Consider the following 27,113-nt stretch of genomic DNA (forward strand, 5'->3'; position numbering starts at 1 on the left):
TTTTGATACAGGAGAAGATCTTGACAAAATATTTTTAATATTTTCTAACTTGTTCATTTTGCCTTCAGATTACACAGAACTGCTAATCCTCAATCTAAACTGTATTTTAACATTGTTCTGTAAAAGAAAAGTAGTTGTAGCAAATAAAACTGTCAGAATCCTGAATGTTTAAAGATTGAAATACATTCTGTGGCTTAAAAATGTGAGAAAATCTGGCGTTTCTTATGCTTTTTATTTAAAAGCTTCAGAGTTCATTGCATCAAGTACTCGAGACAAAAGCAAAATGTACTAATACGTAGGAAAGGGCCATGGTAAAATTTACCTCCTGGGCTGCAGCTGTAATTTGTAAAATAGCTCGCAGTTGGCACAAAAGTACAATGATTATCTTGAAAAATCTAATTTTTTTAAACGTAGAATCTTAATTTTTTTTTTAATGTAAATTTTTTAATGTAATCTAGGAAGACATTTTCTCCCTGGAGAGTCAGCCAGGTGTTATGCCACTTAACCTGTATGCAAGACTTGAACAAGGCAACATCTAGTGCTTTAATATTAAAGAAAGCATTGTTCACCCACGGGCCTTGCTTTGTTCTTGAATTATTTTGCTTGGAGCTGGCGAGTTCCGTCATACATAGAGGAGTGCAAAATGCTTTGCGGGGAAAGCGCCACGTAGTGAGAGTCTCCTAGGTCAGTTTTGAACTGGGGATCAATGAGTTTCAGCCTTTCTCAAGTGGAATCAGCTGCTCTTATGTATCAGAATCATAGAATGGTTTCGGTTGGAAGGGACCTTAAAGATCATCTAGTTCCAACCCCCCTGCCACAGGCAGGGACACCTTTCCACTAGACCAGGTTGCTCAAAGCCCCATCCAACCTGGCCTTAAACATTGCCAGTGAGGGGGCATCCACAGCTTCTCTGGGCAACCTGTTCCAGTGTCTCACCACCCTCACAGCAGAGAATTTCTTCCTAATATCTAATCTAAATCCACCCTCTTTCAGTTTAAAACAATTACCCCTCGTCCTATCACTACTTGACCTTGTAAAAAGTCCCTCTGCAGCTTTCCTTGTAGGCCCCTTCAGGTACTGGAAGGCTGCTAGAAGGTCTCCCCTGAGCCTTTTCTTCTCCAGGCTGAACAGCCCCAACTCTCTCAGCCTGTCTTCATAGGAGAGGTGCTCCAGCCCTCTGATCATCTTTGTGGCCCTCCTCTGGGCTTGTTCCAACAGGTCCATGTCCTTCTTATGTTGGGGGCCCCAGAGCTGGATGCAGTACTCCAGGTAGGGTCTCACGAGAGTGGAGTAGAGGGGCAGAATCATCTCCCTCAGACCTGCTGCCCACGCTGCTTTTGATGCAGCCCAGGGTACAGCTGTCCTTCTGGGCTGCCAGCGCACATTGACAGCTCATGTTGAGCTTCTCATCAACCATCACCCCAAGTCCTTCTCCTTGGGGCTGCTCTCAATCCACTCTCCACCCAGCCTGTATTTGTGCTTGGGATTGCCCTGACCCACATGCAGGACCTTGCACTTGGCCTTGTTGAACTTCGTGCACTTCGCACAGGCCCAGCTCTCAAGCCTGTCAAGGTCCCTCTGGATGGCATCCCTTCCCTCCAGCATGTCGACCGCACCACACAGCTTGGTGTCGTTGGCAAACTTGCTGAGGATGCACTTGTGCTGGCAGAATCTATGTGGAAGAGCTGCCATCTCAGCAAAAAAAGTGAGCTTGGGTTCCTGCAGAGTTATTCAAGTGGTGGATCTAACACTTTTTTTTTTAATTTCACTCGGGTAATACTTTGTCCAAGTAACATGTGAGCTTGTAGATACGGGTTGTAGTCCTGCTCAAAATAAAACCCTCCCGTGAGTCCTAGTAATATTTAGAGAGACCAGGTGAAAACTGAAGACTTGGTCTCAAAAGGAAAAGATCCTTTGTGGATGTTTATAAAGCAGGCAAATTCTCATGAGGACTGAGAGACGAGACAATCTCCGTGGGTGCCTGCCAATTCGTGATTCTGCGTGTTGCTGAGGATTCTGATCCATGAGCTTGGGTGACTGGGCCTGCCTCTGATTCGGGGCAGCTTGGTAACACCAGCGTTCAGTCTGAGATAAGAAGAGAAAGAAAATATCTTGCAGAGATTGATAGGAAAGATGATGCTAAAAGTTAGTTACAAATGGTCTTCAAGTACAGCTTTTCTTCCCTTTCTGCCTAGCGTCTGCATAGGTTTCAGGAGTCCTTTTTGAAGTATGGTTACTCCATCTCCAGTTCCTGTTGATGTGGGCTCCAGTGTGTGTTCTCTGGATAGCTGTAAATAAACCCTACAACCTTCTGGATCATGGCAACTTCTGACAGCCTGAGCAAACTTGGATCTGAATGTTGGGGGGAAAAGCATAGGCTTTAGGTGAATCCTAAGGAGAAAAGTGGCTAAACAGTGGGAATCCTACGCAGGAATGCTTTGGCTCTCTGTGGAGCAAGATAAAAGGAGATGGATGCTGCTGAAGTGAAGGGAGCATAAGTTTTACTTACAACAGGTGCTGCTTGCATTACGAAACAGGGTAATGAAGCCCTCTTCAGCTTCTTTGTGTCCTTTGTGTGCCTATAAAACTACTCCCCGTGTAGTAACAAATGCTTCCAATACTGCCTCTGCTTTGTGGGGCAGGAGATGGCATTTACTTATCTGGGAGCAGGTGCATGCTGCTGCCAACTAGTTATGCCTTTCCTGCCTTCCCAAATTAGAAGCTTTGTAAGCCAAATCAACAAATAAGTGTTCTCTCAGGTTTTATTCACAGAATGACAGGATGTCTGAGGTTGGAAGGGTTGGCGACTCCAACACCTCCCTGGGCAACCTGTGCCAGTACTCAATCACCCTCACAGTAAGAATTGTTTCCTGCTGTTCAGAGGGAACCTCCTGCATTTCATTCATGCCCAGTCCCTCTTGTCCTGGCACTGGGCACCACTGGGAACAGCCTGGCTCTATCTCTTTGCACCCTTCCTTCAGGTATTTATATACGTTGATGAGATCCCCTCCTGAGCATTGTTCTCCTGGCTGAACAGTCCCAGATCTCTCAGCCTTTCCTCACAGGAGAGATGCTCCAGTCCCTTCAGCATTGTGGCCCTTTGGCTGGACTCTTTCCAGTATGTCATGTCTCTTGTATTGGGGAGCCCAAAACCAGAGACAGTACTTCGGGTGCGGCCTCGCCAGTGCTGAGTAGAGGGGAAGGATCACCTCTGTCCACCCGCTGGCAACTGGGATACCGTTAGCCTTCTTTCCAAAACAGGCACATTGCTGGCTCGTGTTCAACTTGGTGTCCACCAGGACCTCCAGGTTCCTTCTCTGCTCAGCTGCTTTCCAGCTGCACAATCTACAGCATACACTGGTGCTTGTGATTGGTTGTTCCTCCCCAGGTGCAGGACTTTGCACTCCCCCTTGTTGAACTTCATGAGGTTCCTGTCAGCCCATTTCTCCAGCCTGTTGAGGTCCCTCTGGATGGCAGCACCACCTTCTCTTGTATCAGCTGCTTCTCCCAGTTCTGTGTCATCTGCAAGCTCACTGAGGGTACACTCTGCCCCATCATCCAGATCATTATTGGAGATGTTTAACAAACAGGACTGGAGCCAGTATTGGCCCCTGGGGTACACTGCTAGTCACTGGCCTCCAACTAGGTGTTGTGTCACCAGTCACCACCCTCTGGGTCTGGCTATTCAGGCAGTTTTCAGTCCACCTCACTGTCTGTTCATAAAGCCCATATATGAAGAGCTTCTCTGTGGGGATCTTATGGGAGACACTGTCAAAGGCCGTACTGAAGTCAGGTAGACAACATCCATTTCTCTCCCCTCATCTACCAGGCCAGTCATTTCATTGTAGAAGTTCATCAAGTTGTTCAAGCATGACTTCCCCTTGGTGAAGCCATGCTGACTACTACTGATGATTTTCTTGTTGCTGATGTCCCTGGAAATGATTTCCAGGTTTAGCTGCTCCATCACTTTCCCAGGGATCGAGGTGAGGCTGACAGGCCTTTAGTTCACTGGATCCAGCTTCTTGCCCTTCTTGAAGACAGGAGTGACATTTGTTTACCTCCAGTCTTTGGGCACTTCCCCCAATCACCATGATAGATCAAAGATTGTTGACAGTGGCCTCACAATGACATCAGCCAGCTCCCTCAGCACTTGTGAGTGCATCCCATCAGGGCCCATGGACTTAACGTATGTCCAGTTTGCTTAAGTCTTCCCTGACCTGATCCTCTTCCACTATGGGTACATCTTCCTTGCTCCAGACTTTCCCCTCGATCTCTGGGACCTGGGATTCTTGAAGGCCAGTGTTGCTAGTAAGACTGAGGCAAAGAAGGCATTCAGCACCTCAGCCTTTTCCATGTCCTGTGTAACCAGGTCCCCTGTCTCATTTGGCAATGGGCCCACATTTTCCCTAGCTTCTCCCACCTATGTACTTATAGAAGCCCTTGTTGTCTTAGTCATCCCTGACCAGATTCAACTCCAGTTGAGCTTTAGTTTTGTAACTTCATCCCTGGACGCTAGGACAACGTCTTCGTGTTCCTCCCAGCTTAACCATCCTTGCTTACACCCTCTGGATGTTCCTTTTTTTGTGTTTGAGTTTGACCAGGTGTTCCTTGTTCATCCACACAGACCTCCTGACATTTTTGCCTGACTTCCTATTTGCTGAGATGGACTGCTTTTGACCCTGGAGGAGGTGAACCTTGAATATTAACCAGCTTTCTTGGGCACCTCTTTACTCCAGGGCCTTATCCCACAGGACACTTCCAAGCAGACTTTTGAAGAGACCGGTCTGCTCTCCTGAAGTCCAGGGCTGAGAGCTTGCTTTTTACTGTCCTCCTTCCGCTCAGGTTCCTGAACTCCACCATTGCATGGTCACTGCAGCCAAGGCTGCCTTTGACCTTCACAGTCCCAAGAAGCCCCTTGTTGGTGAGTACGAGGTCCAGCAGACCACCTCTCCCCGTTGGCTCCTCTATCACTTGGGTCAGGAAGTTCTCATTGATGCACTCCAGGAACCTCCTCGATTGATTACGTCCTCCTGTGTTGTCCTGCCAGCAGATATCAGGGTGGCTGAAGTCCCCCATTCTTTGGGCACGATAATAGTGCTCACCCTACCCCCTAATAAAACATGGAACCTGGCATTTCTTTATCTGTGGTTTTGCAAAAAGATGGCTTAAATCAAACCTTGCTTCTTTTAGTGTGCCTTACTAATGCTTTGAGCACCAATCAATCACAAATGGAAGCAGGAATGCATCTTCCTAGATGAAGTTGCTAATGAAAACATCATAGGGCAAGTTGCTTGCTTGCCTGCCCTTACATCACCCTGCAAGTTCAAAGCAGATTTGGGATCATCGAGTTTACTCCCCTGGGCTGAGCAAACTTCTTGCACTGCTGTTGGGTAGCAGGTAGACAAAGCACAGGGAGGAGAAGGCAGTTAGGGCCCTGAAGTCTTGCAGGCAGAAGCAAAAATGAGAGCAGGCTCTTAAATGAGTCTGCAGTGGGCGTCCTTTTTCACAGCAAACCTGTGGAATAGCAGAGCTGATAGATTTCTGGGGAAAAAAACAAGTCCTACATGCCTGGTGCACCGTGGAAAGAATCATTGTAATAGACTAGACTATAAGCTTGATGATATGAATTTGGTGTTGTTGAAGCTGAATTACTAAAGTAATTGCAAACATCAACTCAGCTCACGACAGGTTGGATTACTATGCTGGTAGTTATGGAAGCAGCTATTTTGTGCTACTGTATCCTTAACTTCTACAGCTGTCCATTCAGTTCATTCCCTGAAATGGGAAACTGTATCCCACATAAAGCAACAAGAAGTCAGAGAACCGTTGTATTTCATTTCTCAGAGGCACAGAACATGTTTTGCGGCTTGCTGTGCCTGTATGATACCCAGAATATCACAGGAGAACTAAGGAGCTTGGAAGAGACCACACATTGTTCTCAATATTGTGCTGGAAGGTCTACGGGCTGGGTCTTCCTTCTTGTAGCTCTTGCCTTCATTTGCTAGTGCTTTTTGCTGAAGGCTTACTCTACTGCAGCCAGTGTATTTCTCTGTGACATAGCTTTTGTGTCAGTCACTAGCTCATTTCAAAGCAGGATGCTAAAGTGGTCTGCTGGCCTTCCTGCATTAGTAGTCACATCTTTCCCTGGACTGCTCCAGGACAGCCTTGGCTGTCCTGCCAAGGCTTCTGGACAGCCACCCTCCTGGAAGCTAGACCTGGCCCATCCTTGTAGACTAGCTGTGGTGTCATCAAGCATGAAGCAGAATTGGCCACGGTGGTCTTGAGAGTAAGTCAAGAACAGAAACATTACCTCACTGTTGATGCAGCTATGGGTGTGGTGAAAGGAAAAATGAAGCATCCCCGAGAAAAAAAGGCTACAGGAATGTTTTTTTTATATAACAGAGTCATCCAAAGCAAAATAATATCCTGTTGTCATCCTCAAGGCACTGCACTGAGTGTGGTTTGCCCTAGCTGTTTTGATCCAGTGGTCAGAAACAAGGGTGCTTACTGAACTGAAAACAAGTAGCATATTACAGTGCTGTTCAGTCTCAAGACAGCTGCGCAGCAATCTCAGCCCTAGCCCCACGTAGGGTTACTTTCTGTTCCTACCCTTGACTCAGCCAAACCATCCTACAGTATGGCTCCTGCTGGCCACATTTGTACAGCTCTCTGATGAGCTCATTCAAGCAGAATTTGGAAAAAACACTTTGCCTACAGAATTTTATTCCTGCTGAGACAAAGAAAGACAAAAAAAAAAAAAAGCTCTAGGTGAAATACACAGGGGATTGCTATTCTGTAGGTACCTGACAGGGAGATACATTTGAGGTACAAAAACCATAGTATCAGCTGCCTTTATAAAATGAAATCTGTAACATTTACTAGACCCAGAGATGTTTTCTAGACTAACAGTTTCCACATCATGTGTACTGTCACATAGCAGCTATTTCCAGGAAGAAAAAGAGAGTTCTCTTCATGACACTTTTGCTTCAGAGCAGTATGAAAAGCATGTAAGCTCTGTCCCAAGCCAGATGGTGTAACAAGACTAACTACCACACTAGAGGTTAAATCGGGACCTGTCTTCTCAGCATATTTCTGAAAGAATTTTTTTTTGCTAAGATTTTTCTGTGAATAGCTGTCTAAAAAGAAGGGGGTGGTGTCTTTAAATCAACATCTGGTCTAAGAAAAGAGGCAATGAACAATTTTGTAATTATATTGGAAATGCTTCATCTACAATAATTAGAACATTCATAACAGAATTTTTCAGGAGTCAGCTTGAAATAATGCACACAATACATTAATTTCAGAAAATCCTCGCTGCATCAGTTGGTTGTATTCACGGACAGTTAAGTTTCTCTCCTCTGCAGGTTCACATATGCCCACCAACAGGGCTGGTGCTGCTTTCCATGACACACCAGTGAGGGGTATCTGCTTTCAGTAACCAAGGTGGAAGTCAAGCTTCACATGCCAGCAGGCTGACAAATTCCAAACCACGTGTGTGCTGATAAAGCCTGGAGGTTTTTACCTATGTGCAGTAGTGAAGGAAGCTCCTGCAGCAGCCAAGCAACCACTGGCTCTATAGGCGGTATGGTGCAGAACAGCAGCCAAACAGTAACTAGTGATGAACCAAAGCAAGCTTCACATCTAGCTCCAGGGTCAGGACCAAAGCTGGCAGAGGAAGGGACTATTTGACCTCAAGTGCAGTAGCTTCAGAGGGCTTGTGGATCGCATGACTTTAATGGGCCTGTGAAGATTGACCACATCCTTGTCAGCTTCACCTATTAGGTGGTTGCATTAGAGCCAGCCCCTATTTAACAAACACCAGTACAAGCCCAAAACATTAACATGTTATCCTAACTGGTACAAAACTTAACTATTATCTTACCATGAATTATAAGTACTTGTGCATACTTTATTAACAGAGTATAAGATCTAGAATTCCTAAAAAGAACACCACAGAATCTTAGTCTAAGCCTGGGCAATTGCACACACACAGGAATGACAAGGCTTGGAATAAAAGACAAGCAGGTAAGGGTGTTTTCTTAACCAAGAGGCAGGGGTGAAGTGCAATCAACTTCATTTGAGCTTGCATCCTGGAGCTTTATACAAATTGCAAAGTCAGTTTAATTACTTGGTTTATTTCTTTATGCTTTTAGAAACAAATATGGCTGGACAGAACAACAAACAGCGGGAAGTGAGGCCAAACTGCTTGTAGTCCTTCACTCATCCACTAATGCATACAAAACAAGCATCACAAGTTATTCACTGGCCCATTTACGATGTCTGACATTGAACACCGCCTCTAGGGTGATGCTCGTCATCTTCATAGACTTCTCCATTATAGTGGTGTTTTCTTTTTTGAGATGGATCAAAGTCCACTAAATCCACTTGTTCCATTTCCTCATTTTCTTCTATTTCCTGCCTTGTAGGTAGCAGTTTTTCAAGTAAAGACAGCTTATCTGGGGAGAGGAAGCCACTCTCTGGGAAGTTCACCTGGAATCATCAATAACTGGCATTATTCAAGTCTGCCTGAATCAGTCTTTTTCCATCCCACTACAGGTCAAGTATCTGCCAAAGTCAGCTTTACCATCACAGGTGACTTAAAACTTAGTGCTTAAAAAAATGTTTAAGTCACTAGGCTATTTTTTTAATGCCTGCAAGAAGTTAACTTCTAACTGGCAACTTAACCAAGTCTTATCCAACATTTCTTCTGCCTCACACTGCCCTCCGGAATTACCCTAGAAGCAAAGTACAGGATATATCAACATCAGAGAGATGGTTGACTCTCCTCTAGAACCATAGCAGAGCCTGCTGCCAGAGCTCCCAGCATTAGCTTCTCTCCAGAGAAGAAAACCGCATATTCCAACTTACTCCTTTGCTCCAGCACATGGGAATTTACTGATCCATCCTTTCTACAGGATGATAGACACTAATGAACATGCCAAGCAAATGGAAACCCACAAAGTGTTCGAAGAATTCTTCTGGTACTTAATGTACTTTCAGCAGTGTTCAGAAATTTTTTCTTTGTTCTGAACTGTAATTCTGTTTCATGGATGACATGTTCTCACCATTAACAAAACAAATATCAAACCAGGACATCTGATAACTGGTATCTCTTCTTGATTGATGTAATGCTTAGAGGTTAAATTGTGGATGGATATTCAGTGTTGAACTGCGTCATGGAAGTAAGCTGATCCACTTACCCTGAATTCTATGATCAGACGTCCTTTTTCATATGGTCTGCGATAAATTGGCATACCTTCATTCAACACACACTTAATAGCCCCATGCTTGACAACCTGGCCTAAAAAAAAAAAAAAGCAAACCAACCCAAAAATGGAGGCAACTGAAGCACCTTTAGTTTTAACTCCCTTCAATATTTATGTAACCTTCTACACTGTGGTTAGACAGCTACACCAGTACAGTCTAACAGGGACTTACTGCCTGGTAACTTCTGAGTAGGAAAGCAGGTTGATGTCTACATTACATTCTTGTAACCTTGTTATGCTTCCCAAAGGAAGCATACTTACAAATTTATTAAGTGCTTCATCAGTTCCAAGGCTGAAAAAGTGGTTTTCAGAGACCCACGGCCTTCAATTCTCATGAGGTATCCTCAGGATACAAGTATGTCCATGAGGTAAGGTCTGTTACTATATCACGCAAAGAGAAAATTACTGCTGACTGCTATCCAAAAATCCTTTTTTGTTTAAAGATTTGTACTGCAAAGACTAGGAAAGAAAACCGCTTGATACCAGCACACATCCCTTGTACATCAAGATGTTTCTGTTCCTTTAAATTTCCAGCTTACATTCACTGTATGCTTGGGACTTGTACCAGGACGCAAACCAACACTTACCAGGATGGGAGGTAATAATAATAGTCCTATTATCCAGCGTTGTGATAGGCTTTTGAAAGCCACATAGTGCTTCAACCAGTTGAATATCCATAGACAGAAGAAGGTCTTCATCTCGTCTAAGGCAGAACCAATGAAAAAACAGTCACAGAGAGGGAGAAGCAGTAAGAGGATCATACCCAACTTCAGTATTTAACTTGGCAAGGACAATAAAGCTGTAATTTTAATAGAAGCCTGGGCAATTAAATAAAGAATACTGAATATTGATGCAGCACCTCAAGCCAGCAATTCCAGGAATGATACCCACACTGACAGCCATTACTGATCAAGTCTAGCTATCCAAAGTGTAGAAGTGTTTATTGAAAAGAAATAAATACAGCAAGGCTCACTTGCATCCAGTTTCACTTCACTGCTCCTTCCCAATTCTAGGAGAAGTTATCTCTCAGCCTCCTACACATTGCAACTGGGACAATTAATCCTTTTCTTTATGTAGATTAACACTTTAAGTACATCAGCTAGCTCTACGTTATCCTGTTACACTTGCTTTCTGAAGATCTGGTACTAGGGAAGTTTGAACAGGTGATGGCCACCATAAGTTATGATGAAAGTACCTTCTAGAAAGCACCAAGAAGCATCTGAAAGAGATTGTAGTTGTTTCAGTTGCCTGGTCTGACTTCAGTATGGCAGTGCTAGTCACATCTGCATGCACTGCATGTTCAAGGGCTACAAAATCCTCCAGCCTATTCAAAGAACTTAGCTATTTCACTCACCCTCTTTTAAAGGTCTCTGGAAAGAGACTTGCCTGAAAAGTTAATTTTAGACTCTGATGGGAGAAGGGGAACATTCCACTTGTCCCAGAGCAGCATGACCTCAGCAGAACCCAAGACCAGTAATATCAACGGTTATCTAAGGACACTAGAACTGAAGGCAGTGTGCAGAAAGACGGACAAAAAAAGCCAGCAGAGTTGTGACTTCAAGTCCTGGGTTGACTGTGCACACAGTTTGGCCCAGACCGTCCCTTTGGCATAGCTGATTCAGTATCTGGTTTCACTGGAAGTTAAGAAAAATCAGCTGAGTAAGCTTATCCAAAGTAAACAGAACAGATTCTTAACCTGTGAGCTCAGTGTTCTTTGGCATAGAGCTCTTGCACCAGCCTCCAGAGCTCAGCACCATACAGGACAGTCAGGCAGACCAGCTGCAGGTTTCCCAAGAACCTTTGACTCACCATTCCTATTTGCAAGTGCAATGTCACTGGTCAGTGTTGAGACAAATGCTTTCTCTAAATCCACTGGTTCCCTTGTTACTGCTCTGAACAGAAGCAGTGGAACACCAAGTGCAACACATTTCTGCGAGACGACCACTGTTGCTTTTAATCGGACCAAAATGTACTGGACAGATTCATTCCACGAACAGTAACTTGAAACAAGGAGGTTTGCAAACCAAGCAGTGCTGTCCAGTAACACGAAATACTTGAGACGTGATCAGTGCTGCTTGAGTCACTTCTGCTTTTGCAAGAAACAAGACAGGACTGATTACCCTGTCCGGTGCACTCAGCCAGGAAATGAAGCGTGGGAAACCACCTTTGGTCAGAAGGGTGCATGCTATATTCAGCAAGTTTGTCGTAAGTAAGATCCCTGAGCAAAAGTGAACACACTAGCAGCTTTCTGTGCCTTGAAGCCAAGTGGGCAATGAACAGCTGCCTACACTAAATGGTGATGTTCTGAGGCAAGCGATCAAATGCTATCCTAGAAAGAGCAAGGAAATAATCACAAATATTCACATCTATTAAACAAAATCTCAATATTTTAAGAGTTCTTAAAATTCAATATTTGTAAACTCTTAATAACTGTAACTGGCTTTGTTTGCCTTCCATCTCCTCCTACTGCCAAACCTCACGTAAGAGTATCTCATGCTACTAGAATGTAAGTGGCTGTGACTAGTTGTACCAGGATTCCTGCACACGTCAGTGCTCCTTTGGCCACCCAAACAAACTCACAAGTGAGTTCTAGCCACATGATCTTATCTACTGATTATTTCCAGTAGATAGGTGAGTGGTAACCAAGGAAGCATGTGGACAAGCATCTCAGGAGTTAACACAAAGGACTTCGAGTTTTTACCTTGTAAATACAGAGTGGTCTTTTTGATCCAAGACAATAATAATGTCCCCTGGCTCTAGTCCTGGTTCTTGGTCCCCTTCACCATGGAATGTTATTTTCTGACCATCCTTCATTCCTATTGCAGAAAACAAACAAACATTTTTCATCTTTTTAAGTGAAAAGCAGCAGTAAGAAGTATTTTTATAGGCACAAGCTGGTACTAGGAGATCTCTGGATCTTTAAATTAGAACATCAGGACCTTCCCTTGAACCGTTCGTCATTCTTTTTTTAATCTGCGCACATGTCCAACAGATTTTAGTGGTGCCAGCTTGAACTACATCTCAAGATCATTAAGCTTAATTGTAGTGCAAAACAGCCACCTGCCAAGATAAAGTCCTTAAGGGAAACTTATCAAAACAGCTTTTGTTATCTGCACAAGTACTAAAAAGAAAACACTGCATACAAAACGTATTTTGACAGCAGGCGACCAATCAGCTTCTTCAGTTTTATAAATATATGTGGCAGAGCTACTTATGAAACATGATCTCAGTGCCTGCCAAGTGCAAGAAGCACTCTCCCTAGGACTGTAACTGTCACATAGGAAACCCATTTCACCCACACAAGTCTCTCTAGCAGAAATTCTAGCTGCCTCGTGCTAGGTCACAGTCTGTTTTTCTATACAGAAAGGAAACTCCTCCCAGTGATTTCCCTCTTTTAAAATGTCAGCAATATATCCCTACTAGCCCTCATATTTAATGTTACTGTAGGATTTTCCCTGTTAAAAACAAATCCAGCATTGCATAAGGTATGCTTACACATACAACACTTGCAGGTGACAACCAGGTGCAAGTCTGTAGAAGCCACGTGCTTGTCAGCTTGCTCTGTCTTACAAGCTGCACTACTCCAGAGACTTCTCTCACCAGTTTTTGAGTAGCCTCCTCAGCAGAGATGCATTTGTCACTCGACACTGTCGCACTCTCCCATCACTATAAGAGTTTGTGTATCAAGTTGCATTTTACCAGGCAAACAGTACCTGCACTGGGCATCACTGTCAGGGTTGCGTAGCAAAGAGTTCTAAGCATGAGAGGCTTAGCACTGTCTCTGCACCCTATTACTATAGCAGACCTGGTTCCCCTTCACACTGAAACACAGTTGAAGTGATCGGAGTCTGCAGGGTTTTCCTACAAGCAGTGAAAACTCATCAGGGAAGCTGAGCCAATAAGTGACGAGTTTTACTCTTATCGGTCCAGCTACCTGATCAAGACTTGCCCTTATGAGGTTGCTCAAAAATAATTCACCACTTACAATACTGCAGGTTTCAGAATTCATTCTTAGTTATGTGCACAGGTACTAGACGCGAACACAGAAGTAATCCACCTTCCCTAAAAACAAGCCTCCAACTTTTTAAAGGGAGCAACAGGCCATTTTACTGTATATGCATTCAGCAATGTTACTCACCAAATCAACACCATGCATTTGCTAAAGCTTCTGTTTAAATGCAGCACAGTCAGTCAGTACATCCAAGTTCAATATTTCATCTTAGTAAGATACCTCACCTTTGTCAATATGAACTTCTAGTATCTTCTTCTCTCTAATAATTTTTCTGCCAGTGCAGCTCTTACACCGGTCCTTGGGGCTGATACGCTCCCCGTGCCCCTGACACTCCATACACACGGACTGGATTTGCTGCACCATTCCTGGCCCAATCTGGTGAATTCTGATCTGCATGCCTGTTCCTCTGCAATTAGGACAGCATTCTACTGCACCTTTCTTACCACCACGACCTGAGGAGAATGAAAATTGGAGATGGATGGTTACATGCTGCCAGAAAAAAAAAGAAAAAACCAAAAGCTTCAGAAGTGACTTGTGTTTAGTTTCAGTTTCACAGTTACCTTCACATTTGTCACAGATAACATTCTTCTGCAGCGCAAGTTTCCTTGTTGCACCATTGTACATATCTTCTAAACTCACTGACAACTGATGGACCACATTTTTGCCTGTAAAAGAAAATGGGTATTTACTTAAGTTTGAAAGCTTGGTCTCCAAGTAACAGTAAACTTCCCATGTCACTATGCTCAAGTCACAATAAACCAAGTCTATGAGCTTTAACATCCTGTTTTAATATAGCTTTATCTTGTTTTGCTGGTACTAGTCAATAGCCCCTTCCTATATGATCTCAAATTAGGTAACAATTCTAATGGCTTTGTCAGAAACACTTCTCTGTTAGAATAAGTCAGAGACTCTTCTGTGAAAGCAAAAACAGTAACAGAAACAAAATATGTAAACCTTAGATATTTAGGTTTTATAATGCAGGACTTCAGTTTTAACAAAGTTACTGAAGGTGTCTCCTACAAGTAAGTAGGAGAGTTTTTTGTCTCAAGTCAGCAAAATACTTTCTTCCTCTCACCAGGGGACTTTCTGGAAACTGAATTGAGTAAGTAAATTTTTATACTCAGGAATTAATTAGGACTTTAGCTACTGCAGGCTTAATTCTGAGAAGGATACCAAGTTTTGGCTTACTAGGAATACTTTGGTTCAATACTGTAACATTTTGATACAAAGCCTTTTTTCTTCCCTTTGTCATCAGCTCTACACTAAGAAGTGATGCAGTCAGCACTACTCTTAAGCAGTTCAATTAACACTGGAGTCCTTCCCAGTGAGATTAATCTGGACTTTAATTTCTGAGCAGCATTTTACTCCAGCTTCAACTCAATTCCCCCGAACAGCACAGGAAAATAAAAAGGTATTACACACTAAATTTGATCTGGCTACCTTATTTAATTATAGTTACTTGCAATTGAAGACCAAATTCACATTTAACACAACACTTATGGTAGCTTAGTTAAAAAATCATTTTAAGGTATGTTACTGTTCCATTTCCTATTCAGCCTATGAGCAGCTGGGCTTACGCTCAGCTAAAGGCTTTGCAAAGACGGAATCTGGTTAGCTGTTAACATGAGACAATACAGAAGAGACCAAACTACCACCATATGAACCAAACGCCCTCCCTGGCTCATTTCAGGTGTTAAGGGCTACAGAGGATGTTTTCTCCGATTTTGAGATCAAGCCTATAACTTCCTTTTAACACTATTTAAAGCCTTACATCTATGGCATTCTCCTCAGAGACTCTGATCCTGCCTACCACAGCGACCACTCTGTAAAGTCTGGGAGTGTTGGAAGATGGCACATTACCTCGTCTCTCTCTCTGCATCCTCCCACCGCCGCCAAAAAACATATCGAATATATCCATGGGTGATCCGAAGCCACCACCAGAGCCACCCTCTTTGATGGCCTGCTCCCCTCCTTTGTCATACAGGTCCCTCTTTTTTGGGTCCGACAGTACTTCGTAAGCTTGGGAAATCTGCTTAAACTGTGAGAAACATACATCGTGCCTCAGACACCCGGGCGTTGAAACCCCAAACAGCACCTCGCCGCGATCCCCGCCCCCGGCCACCCTCCCGCTCCCGCCAAGCCCTCCCCAGCCGGCGCCCTCCCGTCAGCAACCCCGGGGCAGCCCGGCCCCGCGGCCCCCTCCCGTCAGCAACCCCGGGGCAGCCCGGCCCCGCGGCCCCCTCCCGTCAGCAACCCCGGGGCAGCCCGGCCCCGCGGCCCCCTCCCGTCAGCAACCCCGGGGCAGCCCGGCCCCGCGGCCCCCTCCCGTCCCGCCGCCGACCTTCTCGCCTTCATTGGGGTTCTTGTCAGGGTGGTACTTGAGCGCTAGTTTTCGGTAGGCCTTCTTCAGCTCCTCGGCGGAGGCGTTGGGCTTTACGCCCAGCACATCGTAGTAGGTGGTCTCCTTCACCATGGCGGAGGGCGGCCCCTGAGCGGCGGGCGGTCCCGCAGCCCCCAGCGGCTCCTCGCCCAGGGCCGATGCTGACTTTTCTGGAAAGTTCCGAGCCGGTCCCGCATCCGGGCGCTTTTGAGCCGGCAGCGCCCCGCCCCGGAAGTCCCGCCCCGCGGGGCGCCGGGCCTGGGAAGGCGGGCAGCCAATAGGGGTGTGAAGCGGAAGGCGGCTGGCCAATCACCGTCGCCCCTCGGCGGCCCAGTCCGCCCCTCCGCCGCCACTCCCGGCGTACACCGGCAGCGCACAGCACTGCGCATGCTTCGTGCGGGCGGTGCCTCCCGCCCTGCTCTGCGCGCCGCGCCGAGGCGCTGGGTAGGCCCTGGGGCGCCGGGTGCCCGCTGCGTGACGGGGAGTAGTTACGCGTGTGACGGGAGGAGGCCCAGTACTGCGGCGCGGGCCGTTTCTCGCGGGGAGGCACCGAGGTGCAGACGGGTACGCAGCGGCACGCCCTCCGCCGCCTTCCCGGCTCCGCTCCTCCCCTCCCCGGGGGTCTCGCACCGCCGGGGCGGGGTTACCGCGCAGGCCTGTGGGCGGCCCGGCTCACCGCCCCCCGCCACACCACTGCGCCTGCGCCGAGCCCCGGCGCGCGCGCGCGGGCTCAGGGCGCCTGCTGCGGGCCGCGCTCCACGCCTGCCTTCCTGGTCACGTGGGGGCTGCGCTACAGCAGTCGATTGGCTGGGTTGGCCGCGGAGCGGGCGGCCCGCGCGCGCGGTGAGAGCGGGGCCTGGCGCCGCGGCAGGCGCGCGGCGGTAGCGGGCAGGGGTCCGGCGGGGCCGGGGTGTTCCCGGCCGGCCGCGGGGGCTGCCTCGCGTCTGCATTGGCTGCGTAGTGCTGGCGGCCGTTGCCATGTGGCAGGCCCCCGCCCGGGTGGTAGGGTATCGAGGGTAAGGGCGGCGCCCAGAGGGTGTGTAGTGAGCGGCAGAGGGGGCCCGCCTGACCAGCGGGCCGGCCGGGAGGTGCAGCTGGGTGGGCCTAAGCGCACGTCGCCGTTTTTGAGTGTGTGACGGTGCTGGTGTTGCCCTGGGGACAGAGGGTTGCTTTCCCTCACCGCAGGGTTGGGAGGAGGAGCGTTTAGCACCAAGCACCGGGCAGGGGGGAAGGTGCGGGATCTCTGCTGTCCAGCGTGAAATTAGTGTAAACTTGAGGGTCCGGTTTCATAGCATGGTCCATCTACAGACTATTCCTGGATGAAGCTATCCCTCTCTGTCTCGCCCTCTCTGTCTTCTGCCACTTTCTTTGTTTTGGTGGGTAAGTTAATCTCTTAGATCAACTCTGATTCCGTGGGAAACAAATCACTTTTCTTGTGGTTAGGCTTTGCTGTCAGGTGGAACTGTTGATCCATTTGATTTTTCCTATATATGATCCACGGATGTGAGAATGTGTGGTAATGTAGAAGGAAAGAAAATAGGATTGCCATATCAACAGCAACTTGCTCTTGGATTGTGCTAGTGTTAATGCTGTGCTTTGCCTTGAATTTCAGAAAGGTGAACCCAGTTAGCAGAAGTGGCTCAGCTAATGAATGGGCTGGCAGCAGAATTCCTGGACCCTGTTCCACAGGAAGGTGACCCACTGGGAAGCTGCATGTTAGTAACATAGTGTTTGTTTTGCTCTGTAGCACAGTGATGCTTGTGTGCTGGCTCGTGGGGAAAGAGAAATGCAGTCAGCGAATGAAACTGCCACACTTGGAAGTAGTGGTAATTGGGCGTGGCCCAGAGACTGGGATAAAGGATAAGAAGTGTTCACGGCAGCAAGGTAAGGTTTAGCTCAAATCCCACTTGCTACGTGCAGCAGTGACCAAACTTGTGAAGAGTGTGAGATACAAGCGCAGCACTCATGTTTATCAATAAACATCATTCTTCTGCTTGGCTAAATGACAGTGAAGCTAATGGACTGATGTTTTGGCCTAACTCATAAGCCCGCTTTGAGCAGGGTCTAAATGGGAAATCACAGTTTTTTCCTTGAAACCTAAGCAGGCTTTCCTTAGGCTTGCTTCTGCAGTCAGTGGCTGTGGTCTCCTTTCTCTGCACGGTCCATTGTGTTGCCTGATTCTTGAAGTCATCCAGCTTTTTTTGTAAGCACTTATGGAGATCTCTCGAGTCCGAAAAAATCAGAGGAGACACCTAATAACAGTAAGTTCACCTGCATAAACTAAGGTATTGAACCTTAACATGAGTCCCCAGGGCTGCAGTCATGTTCCACTGCCTGCACTCTTACTTTGTGAGTGCCACTTCATGTCCCATCTTACACCAACTGATTTTTAGTATGACTTGTTATTTTATAGATGCGCTGGGGAAATATATAAAAATATCTGTGATCTATAAAATATCCCCTTCACATCTTCCCTGCCTTATCTTTCTTCCCTCTGGGCACAGTCCTGCTCCATGCCTTGTCACAGAGGGCTGCTGAGAATAGCAAGATGCGTAGAAGACTTCCACAGATTTCACCTTTAGTCTGAAGTAATTTTGCTGATCCATGATGTGAAATACTCTAGTGTGACTCAGTGTATGGGTTGGTTCCATTTTAGCTGTGGTCCTGAAAACAGAGGATGAGGCAGAAGCTTTCTTCGTGTACATTCACAGAGATCAGCTTCAGAAGGTAGCAATCTTAAAATACAGGAGTGTTTTCTGCAAGGGGTGGTTCAGCAGAATTCTGGCCTTTTTATTTACACTGTTTTGTGACACTTTGTTCTTTCTTTCTTTTTTTCCAGTTCAGTTAAAAGCAGACTGTAACAAGGGGTATGTCACAGTTAAGCAGGTATGTTTTTAAATGGGTGGATAATATTTCTGATACTGGGATGGTTGTTTTACTTAAATTGCACAAATGCTGCAAGTGATGATTCTGATCGCTGGGTCTGAAGGGCCTGAAGCTGTTTTATGACCAAGGAGAGCACAGTGAGTGGTCCTCGGAAGGGATCTGTCCTATTTTTTTGTGTACCTCAGTGTGAAGGCTGTACTATTCCTTCCAGGAACGCTTCAGTCTCAGACAGCCAGACTTACAGCATCAGGGAACAATGCTGTGAATCCTCAACCTGTTCTTCCAGGCGCTATGTTTGGGAGATTTTGGAGTTCTTCCCTAAAATTGCTGATCTGCCTCCTGAGCCTTAAACTTCTAAAGCTGAGGCAGTCCTTCATTTAAGGTCAAATTGGTTCTTGTGTTAATGAGCCTGGGCAGCTGTGGAAGGTTTTTGTTTTGATGGCTGATAGAGCCAAAGGTGTGGTCATCTCTGGGAAGGCATGGGATGTGAGACAGCACTGAAGGCATTCTCGTGTTACTAATTGGATGGATGTAGGCATACTCTCTCATACTTAGGAGGGCTAGTATCCCTGAGATGATATGAAGGGAAAATTCTCTGGCTGCAGGTGCTGGGGCATGTCTGTGAGCCTGCAACATCAGCATGTGTGGACAACACATCAACATGTTCTGCCTACTGAGGAGTAATGTTTTCTGTCAAAATGCCTCCAGAGCTCAGTAAGCACAGGGGTCCCACCAGTATCTGGTGAATCTGGCAAAGATATCTGAGACATTTTTTCACAGAAGTCAGCCTTAGCCACAATTTGGATACCGTGTTACTGGAATCCCAGGGCTGGGAATACTTTCTGGTGGTGGGTGCTAGCATGTCTTCGCTGCATGCTCTAGAGTTGCTTCCCAGGTGGCTTGTGTGCAGTGATCAGTTGTTTGATCACGTATTTCCCTGGAGGATGTGAAGTGTACTTGAATTGAGTGAAGCTGCAGAACTGCAGACTGAAGAAATCCTGGCTGGAATCAGGCAGGTCCTTCATCGCAATGAATACCAAATGAGAGGCACAGTACCATCTTGTGAGGCAGGCAGGTATTGCAGTGGCAGAGCTAAAGAAACATTCTGTGACAGTGTTTATCAGTCACAGGGAAGAGCTGGTTTCCTAAAGCTTGTTTCATGCCTAAACATTAACCAAAAGCATTTTGCTGAAGTCGGAGACTCCTAATTTCCCTAGGGTCACCCTCATGATCAGGCAAAATCCATCTATCAAGCAGTCACTGTAGGTTGTCACGCCACTTTTTGTTATCAGTTATGCCCGAGACAGAGGAAAATCTATTACTTTTCAATTATCAGCTAAACTCCAGGTAACTTCTCAGTCTTTAAAACGCTGTTTTGAGGGGAATATTATTTTAGAGTTGCACAGAGCTGTAAACTGATGCAGTGAGAGAGGCAGGTAAAAATTTGATCTTGCTGTCCTCATTTTCTGCTAGCACAGAATAAATAACAGTGTTGGTTTTGTGAAAGTGTAAGATGCAAAATGAAAATAAAAGCATTAAAATACAGATAGGCTGATACATACTTTGCACAAGCTGAGGTGGACAGAGAGGTTTAGCCTCTTGAAGGAACAGGCAAGTGTCACTGTGTTTGAACACAGTCTTCTGTAGGCTTGAGAAGGGTTTTCATGTTAGGCTTGGGGAAAAAAAAAAAAAGGAGCAAGGAGCTAATTCCTGTGTAGTGGACTCTTCTAGAGGCTCAGAGAGAGTTTTTTTCCTGAATTTTTCTTTTTTTTTTTTTTTTTTTTTTGCCTATGCAGGAGGGAGTGTGTTGCAAGTGTTAGCAGTGGGCTGTGCTTGGTGAGCCTGAACTCCTTTCTCTCTTGACATGAGCCAGAGAGAGTGCTTGTGTATTTGAAGGCAAATGTGTTGATAGGACAGGATTTGGTAGAAACAGAAAACAAAATGTAGTAAAAAGGAGAAGAAAGAAAATAATTTGAAAACAGGAAACTTTCTGGGGATTATTGGACTGAAATAATTTGTTAAAACTACTGTTACTCTTCAGAAATTATTGTTACTGAGGCTGTTATTATTTTAACAATTGTTTAATAGGTTTTTAATTTCTTTGAGCAAAGTGCAGCATAGGTCTTGCTGTAACTCTGTAGCCGGCTGCTACAGAACTGTTGGGTCCCTGTGACACCATGGCTTGTGTGCTGACTAGCTGTGACTGCAAGACTGGGCCACAGAGAGGTGTCTCCAGCGTTGGACTTCCCTGATCCTCTAGAGCGGGTCAGTGTGAGGAGGGAGTGCAGTGAATACAAAATGCATTTGCTTTCCAGGATGGTGATATTCCAGGACAATGGAGCAGAGCTGGTGATTCCAGTTACATCATTTGCTATTTTTTTTCCTTTGTCTCCCTACCAAAGATAGGAGTCAACCCAGCTAGTGTTGATCTTGTGAATATTGGCAAGGATGAAGAGGTGAAAATGAAGCCAGGTCAAGTTCTGCATATTGTGAATAAACTTTACCCCTACACGGTGCAATTTGCTGAAGAGTCAGGGAAAACTGTTACAGAAGCAGAAGAGAAAATACAAACCGACGAGGTGCCGTGTGAGGACTCCAAGAATGATGATGTAGAGCTTGTGCCCAGAAAAACAATGAAGATGGACGTGGTGGATACACATGGGAGTTCTGCAAATCCCAAGCTAAGCAATACCAGTGTGTCTCCACATGAAGGAACTGCGAGCAAAAAGGCAGGTGTATTGGTATTAGTACTTGTGCTCTTTCTCCTGGGCTTGTCTCCTCCATCAGGGCTTTGGTCTTTTGTGGGTAATACTGATGGGGAAGTGTCTCAGCTGAACATAGATCCTCCCGAGTATTCAGAGCATGTCAGCTGATACGTGCTGAGGCAAAGACTCTGCTCCTGACATCACCCAGGTCCTGAGAAAGTTACGTGGGACCCATTCTAACCTGAGCTGGGGGGTGTGTGTGTGGGAAGGGGCTTGCTTGTAGCAAGTGAGGATTTAATCTCTGGTTCATGCTGCAGTTTCTGCTAGAAGGACAGTCCGCATGAGCTCAGTTTAGCTGGAGTCACACAAGGATACTGTGCTGGCTCTTGAGGTGAAATCTGTGTTACAAATAGAGCAGTGGTTATCTAAAAGCTTATGCACAGAGAATGGAACAACTTGATCCTCTTTTTTTTTTTTTTTTTTTTAATCCCATTGCTTCCCCCGGCTTCCTGCTTTAGTCTTTCCTTATGGTAGAACCATGTTTACATTAATGAATGTTAGCAGCCAAAACCTTTTGAAAGGGAGTCTTTAGCCCTGCTGACATGGACAAAATAAAAGACTGCTTAGTGCATCTGGAACTATTAACAGTGCAGTTGCTGGAGGAGAAGGCACAGAAATGAAATCCTTCAGGACAAAATTTCAGTTGCAGGTTGTGGTGGGTTGACCATTTGCTTCATTCGTGAACTCAGGCTAGTTATATTAGGGCCAGATTTGTGGTGGTATGAGCAGGGAGACACAATGATTCACGCTGTTTCTCTGTCAGCACTATAATAATGTTTGAACATCTCTATAAGAATATGATGATCATCATCGTTGATAATGCCTGTAAAGTGATCTGAACAGATAAAACGTTTTCTGTTTTGCAAAAAGTGCACTTGGGGCACCTTCTATTAGGTATATAGTTAACTATAATTTAAGAGATATCTGCTAGTGTTGGCTTGATCTTCCTGTGCCTTTCTTGTTTTCTGTACAAGCCACTCCTTGCACAATATCAAAAAATAAATATATCTAAGAGTAGGGCTACACACCGCAACCACTTTGTTCTGTGCAGAGCAGCATGTGATAGGACAGTTAATGGAGATCCTTGTACTTCCTTTGGCCCTTGTGATCCATGAAGCAGAGGGTCTTTTAGTAAAATAATGTCATCAATAGTAATCAAGGACTGTACCGTAACACGTGCCTGCAAATTATTAAATTCAAACAGATCTAGAGCTTCCTGTTGTTAAATTTCCAACATTGGAAAGACTTAAATTTGAATCTTAGCAGTATCTTGTTAAAAGTTTTCAAAAGTAGCTTTGTGAGGGGCAGTTGGAGCAGGTGTGTTGGCATTTATAGAAAGGAAGTAATTCAGCTGTCAATCAGCTGTTATTTTACTGTTGTATACTAATGAAAGTACTTAACTGCTTTAAAACATATAATTGGATTCTTAATTCTCTTATAAATTATTTTTTTCCTTCGGTGCTTTAGGAACATTTAGGACACTGGAGTCAGGGTCTAAAGAGCTCCATGCAAGATCCAAAAATGCAGGTGAGAGCTGTACAATTGTACTTTACAGTAGTTCCTGTCTAACAAAGTTAAATGAGCTTTCTTTCTTCCTTCTGCAGTTCACTTTAATGGTCTGATTAACCACTGGAGTACTGCACAAGGGCTGAATTGTACTTGCATCTCTCTCTGTAGTAGCATTAATTTGGGAGCCTCTACTATACTGATTTTGCAGAATGTCATTATCTTAATTATCTTCGAACTCTTTACACTGTCAAATTTGGCCAACAGATTTCAAAAAGGTGGTTGGTAGAGCAGGTGAGCAGTGCAGTTGCTTTGTTTCCTCAGGGAAACCAACTAAAATGGTTGGTGTAGTCTGGGGGTGTAGTCTGAAGCTGAGGAAGTAATGGAGGTCCCTGTTTTCCGGCAGTCAGCAGTGCCTTGTTTCCAAGCATAGAGCAGTTTCCTGGTTTCCAGCAAACTCTGAACTGCAACACCTCTGTGCTGACAGGATGTAAGCCCTTGTTCCTCCTCTGCCTGCTTTCTTGTGCCAACAGGAATTTCCTAGGTGGTTTCTTTTAACCTTCTGCAGATGCTCCAGGACCACATCCCTCCCTCTGCTTCCCTGCGGCTGCATAATGATTTTCCTTGAGCTCTTGCTTTTGTTGTCTGCTGCCTGCTTTTGGGAAGGTCAGACTCAAGACGCAGAACTATGACAAATGTCTTTTGTGGCTGCAGTGTATACACACTTTTTTGTTACTGTATTCTGAGAGAGGCCTGAGAGAATCTTCCCTATCCAGGTATAGAGCCTAGTTTCATTTTATTTTTAAGTTATGGCAAATACATAGACAACTCCTCAAAACTAAGCTTTTTAGCTCAACTCCAGAATAGGGAGAATGCTCTGCATCAATATTCCACTGACTGGCAGAGTAAGGCCTGAAGCTTAGGTCCATGTAGCTTGGGTTTTGGCTGGCTGACTGCTGCATGGCCATCTAACATTAGGGATGTGTTTTTCCCTTTGTGCTTCTCAGCAAGAGTATGTGTTCAGGAGGATGGATATCACAGACACCTGTGGTACTTGGTTCTCGAAATCACTGAATAATTTCAGTTGGAAAAGACCTTTGGAGGTCACCCAGTCTGACCACTTGCACTCGGTGTGATTGCCCCAGCCTTTGTCCATTTGAGTTGAGATGATCTCCAAGGGCAAAGATCCCACAGCCTCACTGGGCCATTTCAGGTGATGATTGCCTCAGGCTGAAAATAATTTCCTTGATAACTAATCAGAAGGTCCCTATTTCTTGATTGATTGACTTTTTTTTTTAATTCCAGTCTGAAGTGTTGAACTGCGTAGAGTTGTAGGGGAAATGGCAGCAGTTTCAAATGAGTCTTTCTATGGGGAATGATAAAGCTATTGAAATACGTGCTTACATTTTAAACATGAGGCTTAATCTTCATCCCTTAAGCTGAATTTTGTGTAGCACTTACCAAGACAGTGCTTTCTTGACCCAAAAGATAAGCTGGTTTTAAAACTGTTCTTTGAACGTTAGAACACAACTGTTTGTGATTTACGCAGAATCACAGAATCACAGAATGTATATAAAGAGGGATGCTGAAACATCTCTCTGTAGCTGCCTGGTGCATGGTATGGCAGACAGCGCATATCCTGGACCAACTTGGTTCTAGCAAAAGTCCTCCTTGAAGTGGAATGCTCTGCTGCTTGATATTTCTTGCCATCTAGTAATTTTCCCTGGCTATTTTTCTGGCAGTCCCAGTTGTGCTAGCAACACATATGTGTGCTTAGGGACTTCTGCAACTACAACGGGATGCGCAGATGGAGAACATCTCAAAATCCACTAAATATAGTGCTTATAGGAATAAGATATTTAACTTTCAATCAGTCAATAATCTAGTTATTTGTTTTGCAAGGTTTACAAAGATGAAAAGACTGTAGTCATCAAGGATAAATATCCCAAAGCACGTTACCACTGGCTTATCTTACCGTGGGACCCCATTTCAAGCTTGAAGTCAGTCACCAGGGACCATCTTGAACTCCTGGAACATATGCATGCAGTTGGGCGAAAAATGATCGAACAGTGCCCTGACAGAGAGAGTCTGGAGTTCAGACTGGGCTACCATGCTATCCCCAGTATGAGGTAAGACCTAGATGAGTCAGCAGGTGGAGACCCTGTTCTTCCGGTTGTACAGACTGGGGGCTAAATCTGTAACTTGATCTGGCATTGCTAAAGATCAACTAATGCTCCTAAACACTACAAACATTTTGGTGTCCAGGTCCTTTGGATGCAGCTGTGCACACGCTGCTGCGTACGTGCCTACGTGCTACACAGGTGTCGTGGATCTGGTCGGAAATGCCTGTTGGGTTTCCCTAGCAGAGGTCTGTAGCTGTGGTTATGGTATGCCTGTGGGCCAGTCCCAGCGACAGAGGTGGCACTGCCAATGGCCATGTGCTGGGGCATCCCCCCTCCCAGGGCACCCACCTAGGATCAGAGAGTGGCTTAAGTCTATCAAGTCCTGCCTGATACTGAGCAAGGTTTTGAGTCTTGTGTGTAAGTAAGTCCAGATCTTACAGTGTCCAAATGCCTGTGGGTATGGCAGTTGGTGTTCCTAAACTCTTCTCCAGTTCTTGGATGAAGCTTTGAGTCACTGATCAAGTCCCATTCAGCTGCTCTATAAAGTTTAAACCTTTGGTTTATTAAAACCACTGTCTGCCTTTTTTGAAACTAGCAGGAATACAGACAGTAGTTAGGGGCCAGTGGAATACGCAGACTAGTGACCCTGACTGTTCAAGTGAGACGCTTGACATGAACAGTGCTTCCAGAACAGACTGGCTTTCTTCTGTCGCAGGACTGTTGGTCAGACATGGTAAGACCGACCCATGAGGCTGGCAGTCTGACTCTGCTGACTCATGTTTGCAACTGATAGTACTGCAAAAGAACTTCGAGCATTAACATTATTCTTCTCTCTTACCTACATAATATGTTTCAGCCAGCTACATTTGCATGTAATCAGCCAGGATTTTGATTCTCCAGTACTGAAAACCAAAAAGCATTGGAACTCTTTTACTACGGACTACTTCGTAAACTCTCAAGGTAATGATTAGAAAAGATATTTCATAACCCATAATCGTGCTTGTGGGTTCTGGCTTCGGGCTTTTCTTCCAAACAAATGTGTAAGCCATAAATTCCATTGTAATAAGTGAAAGGGTCTGTGTAATTTCAGATATTGGGGAATAGCACTAAGTAAAAGTCAACCGAATTTTGTGACTGGTTTAAGTTAGAATGCAGTGATGACATGCTGTGCATGCGAAGCAGTGCGCAGAGATTCTGTAGTGTCATGTGTTTTTATGACACTACGTGGTCCCAATACCTCTGGTCTCTTATTCTTTTTCAGATGTGATAGAGATGGTAAGAAGCAAAGGGAAAGTGATGGTGAAAGATCATGTCTCTGAACTTCTCAAATTGCCCCTCAGATGCCATCGTTGCAAACAGCAGCTGTCCACTATTCCACAGTTAAAGGAACATCTCAGGAAACATTGGCCAAAATGACTTTGCAAAAATCTTACAGCCTGTCTTCAGATTTCAGGCTAAAACAAAGACCTTGAAATGTTAGTGGACATGTATGTTTTTTGTTAACTGGAATGACAGATGTGATACGGGGAAAAGTAGCCTGAAAACAGCAGTAGACTAACTTTGTAATAGCTTAGACAAAAAAAAACCAACTATGAAATAAAGCGACTTCTGAAATTGAAGGTGTGTTTGCAGCTGTGTTGTGGTACTGCCACACTAATCTGTGTGAACTGAAGTGTGGAAGAAGTGTTGTGTTTGGATGAGGAAAGGATTTGTTTTAGTTCAGAAGCTGAGGCGTTGAGCCCAGATCTAGGTTTCTAGTGAGAAAGGAAAGAAACGATGATTTAGAGATCTTTCTGTTGGTGTCTTCTGCCTATCACTGAAGGTTCTTGTAAGTGATAATGTTGCAGAGGCTGGTGTGGCTGACAGCAAAACTATCGAAGGAATGTACGAGTGTATGGGAAGGAGCATCAGCTACGGCATCCCCACGTCGCTGTGCCACAGCACGGCTTGAAGATTTCAGTGCTGATGAACTTCCCCTTAGCTATGGAGCAGGCATTGCCGCTCACCAGGGTGCCGGGGTAGTCACTGCTCAGGCTCTAAGAGGGGCAGACTCTCTCTTTCATGTACAAGGATGTATTTACTAATTTGCATACAACAATACATGTATCATATGCAATGACCAGCTTTACTGCTCCCCAGAGTAATGAACTATCAAGGTTTGCAGTTGCTTGGCTG

The 27,113-nt window shown here is 45.2% G+C and overlaps 2 protein-coding genes across 13 annotated transcripts; one reads left to right on the top strand and one right to left on the bottom strand.

The window, feature by feature from the left end:
• Nucleotides 1–8,115: 8,115 nt before the first annotated feature.
• On the bottom strand, nt 8,116–15,884 carry DNAJA1 (DnaJ heat shock protein family (Hsp40) member A1). Its single transcript, XM_068422080.1, has 8 exons — nt 15,620–15,884; nt 15,139–15,316; nt 13,839–13,943; nt 13,503–13,730; nt 11,968–12,082; nt 9,854–9,969; nt 9,201–9,301; nt 8,116–8,490 (listed from the first exon to the last, which is right to left on the bottom strand). The coding sequence occupies exons 1-8, from the start codon at nt 15,749–15,751 to the stop codon at nt 8,272–8,274; spliced, it is 1,194 nt and encodes a 397-aa protein (XP_068278181.1). The 5' UTR covers nt 15,752–15,884; the 3' UTR covers nt 8,116–8,271.
• Nucleotides 15,885–16,034: 150 nt separating this feature from the next.
• APTX (aprataxin) lies at nt 16,035–26,557 on the top strand. Of its 12 annotated transcripts, XM_068422081.1 has the most exons (9): nt 16,523–16,674; nt 16,967–17,038; nt 17,406–17,542; nt 18,498–18,544; nt 20,947–21,273; nt 22,777–22,836; nt 24,718–24,944; nt 25,795–25,898; nt 26,200–26,557. In XM_068422081.1, the coding sequence occupies exons 1-9, from the start codon at nt 16,637–16,639 to the stop codon at nt 26,352–26,354; spliced, it is 1,167 nt and encodes a 388-aa protein (XP_068278182.1). In that variant the 5' UTR covers nt 16,523–16,636; the 3' UTR covers nt 26,355–26,557. The 12 variants fall into 12 exon arrangements, with proteins under 12 accessions (XP_068278190.1, XP_068278194.1, XP_068278185.1 ...); XM_068422089.1 differs by lacking the exons at nt 16,523–16,674; nt 16,967–17,038; nt 17,406–17,542 and adding exons at nt 16,035–16,102; nt 17,271–17,373; XM_068422093.1 differs by lacking the exons at nt 16,523–16,674; nt 16,967–17,038; nt 17,406–17,542 and adding exons at nt 16,035–16,102; nt 17,271–17,351.
• Nucleotides 26,558–27,113: the final 556 nt, after the last annotated feature.

The sequence above is a fragment of the Nyctibius grandis genome, chromosome Z, assembly GCF_013368605.1.
Source record: "Nyctibius grandis isolate bNycGra1 chromosome Z, bNycGra1.pri, whole genome shotgun sequence".
NCBI lineage: Eukaryota > Metazoa > Chordata > Aves > Nyctibiiformes > Nyctibiidae > Nyctibius > Nyctibius grandis.

Bases quoted from the DNA above. Each gene is read 5' to 3' on its own strand.
- DNAJA1 (XM_068422080.1), bottom strand. From the start codon at position 15,751: ATGGTGAAGGAGACCACCTACTACGATGTGCTGGGCGTAAAGCCCAAC. The intron at 15,317-15,619 runs GTCGGCGGCGGG...TGTTTCTCACAG, and splicing joins ACCCCAATGAAGGCGAGAAG to TTTAAGCAGATTTCCCAAGC. The intron at 13,944-15,138 runs GTAATGTGCCAT...TTTCTTTTACAG, and splicing joins GATGCAGAGAGAGAGACGAG to GCAAAAATGTGGTCCATCAG.
- APTX (XM_068422081.1), top strand. From the start codon at position 16,637: ATGTGGCAGGCCCCCGCCCGGGTGGTAGGGTATCGAGG. The intron at 16,675-16,966 runs GTAAGGGCGGCG...GTCCATCTACAG, and splicing joins CGGGTGGTAGGGTATCGAGG to ACTATTCCTGGATGAAGCTA. The intron at 17,039-17,405 runs GTAAGTTAATCT...TTTGCTCTGTAG, and splicing joins CACTTTCTTTGTTTTGGTGG to CACAGTGATGCTTGTGTGCT.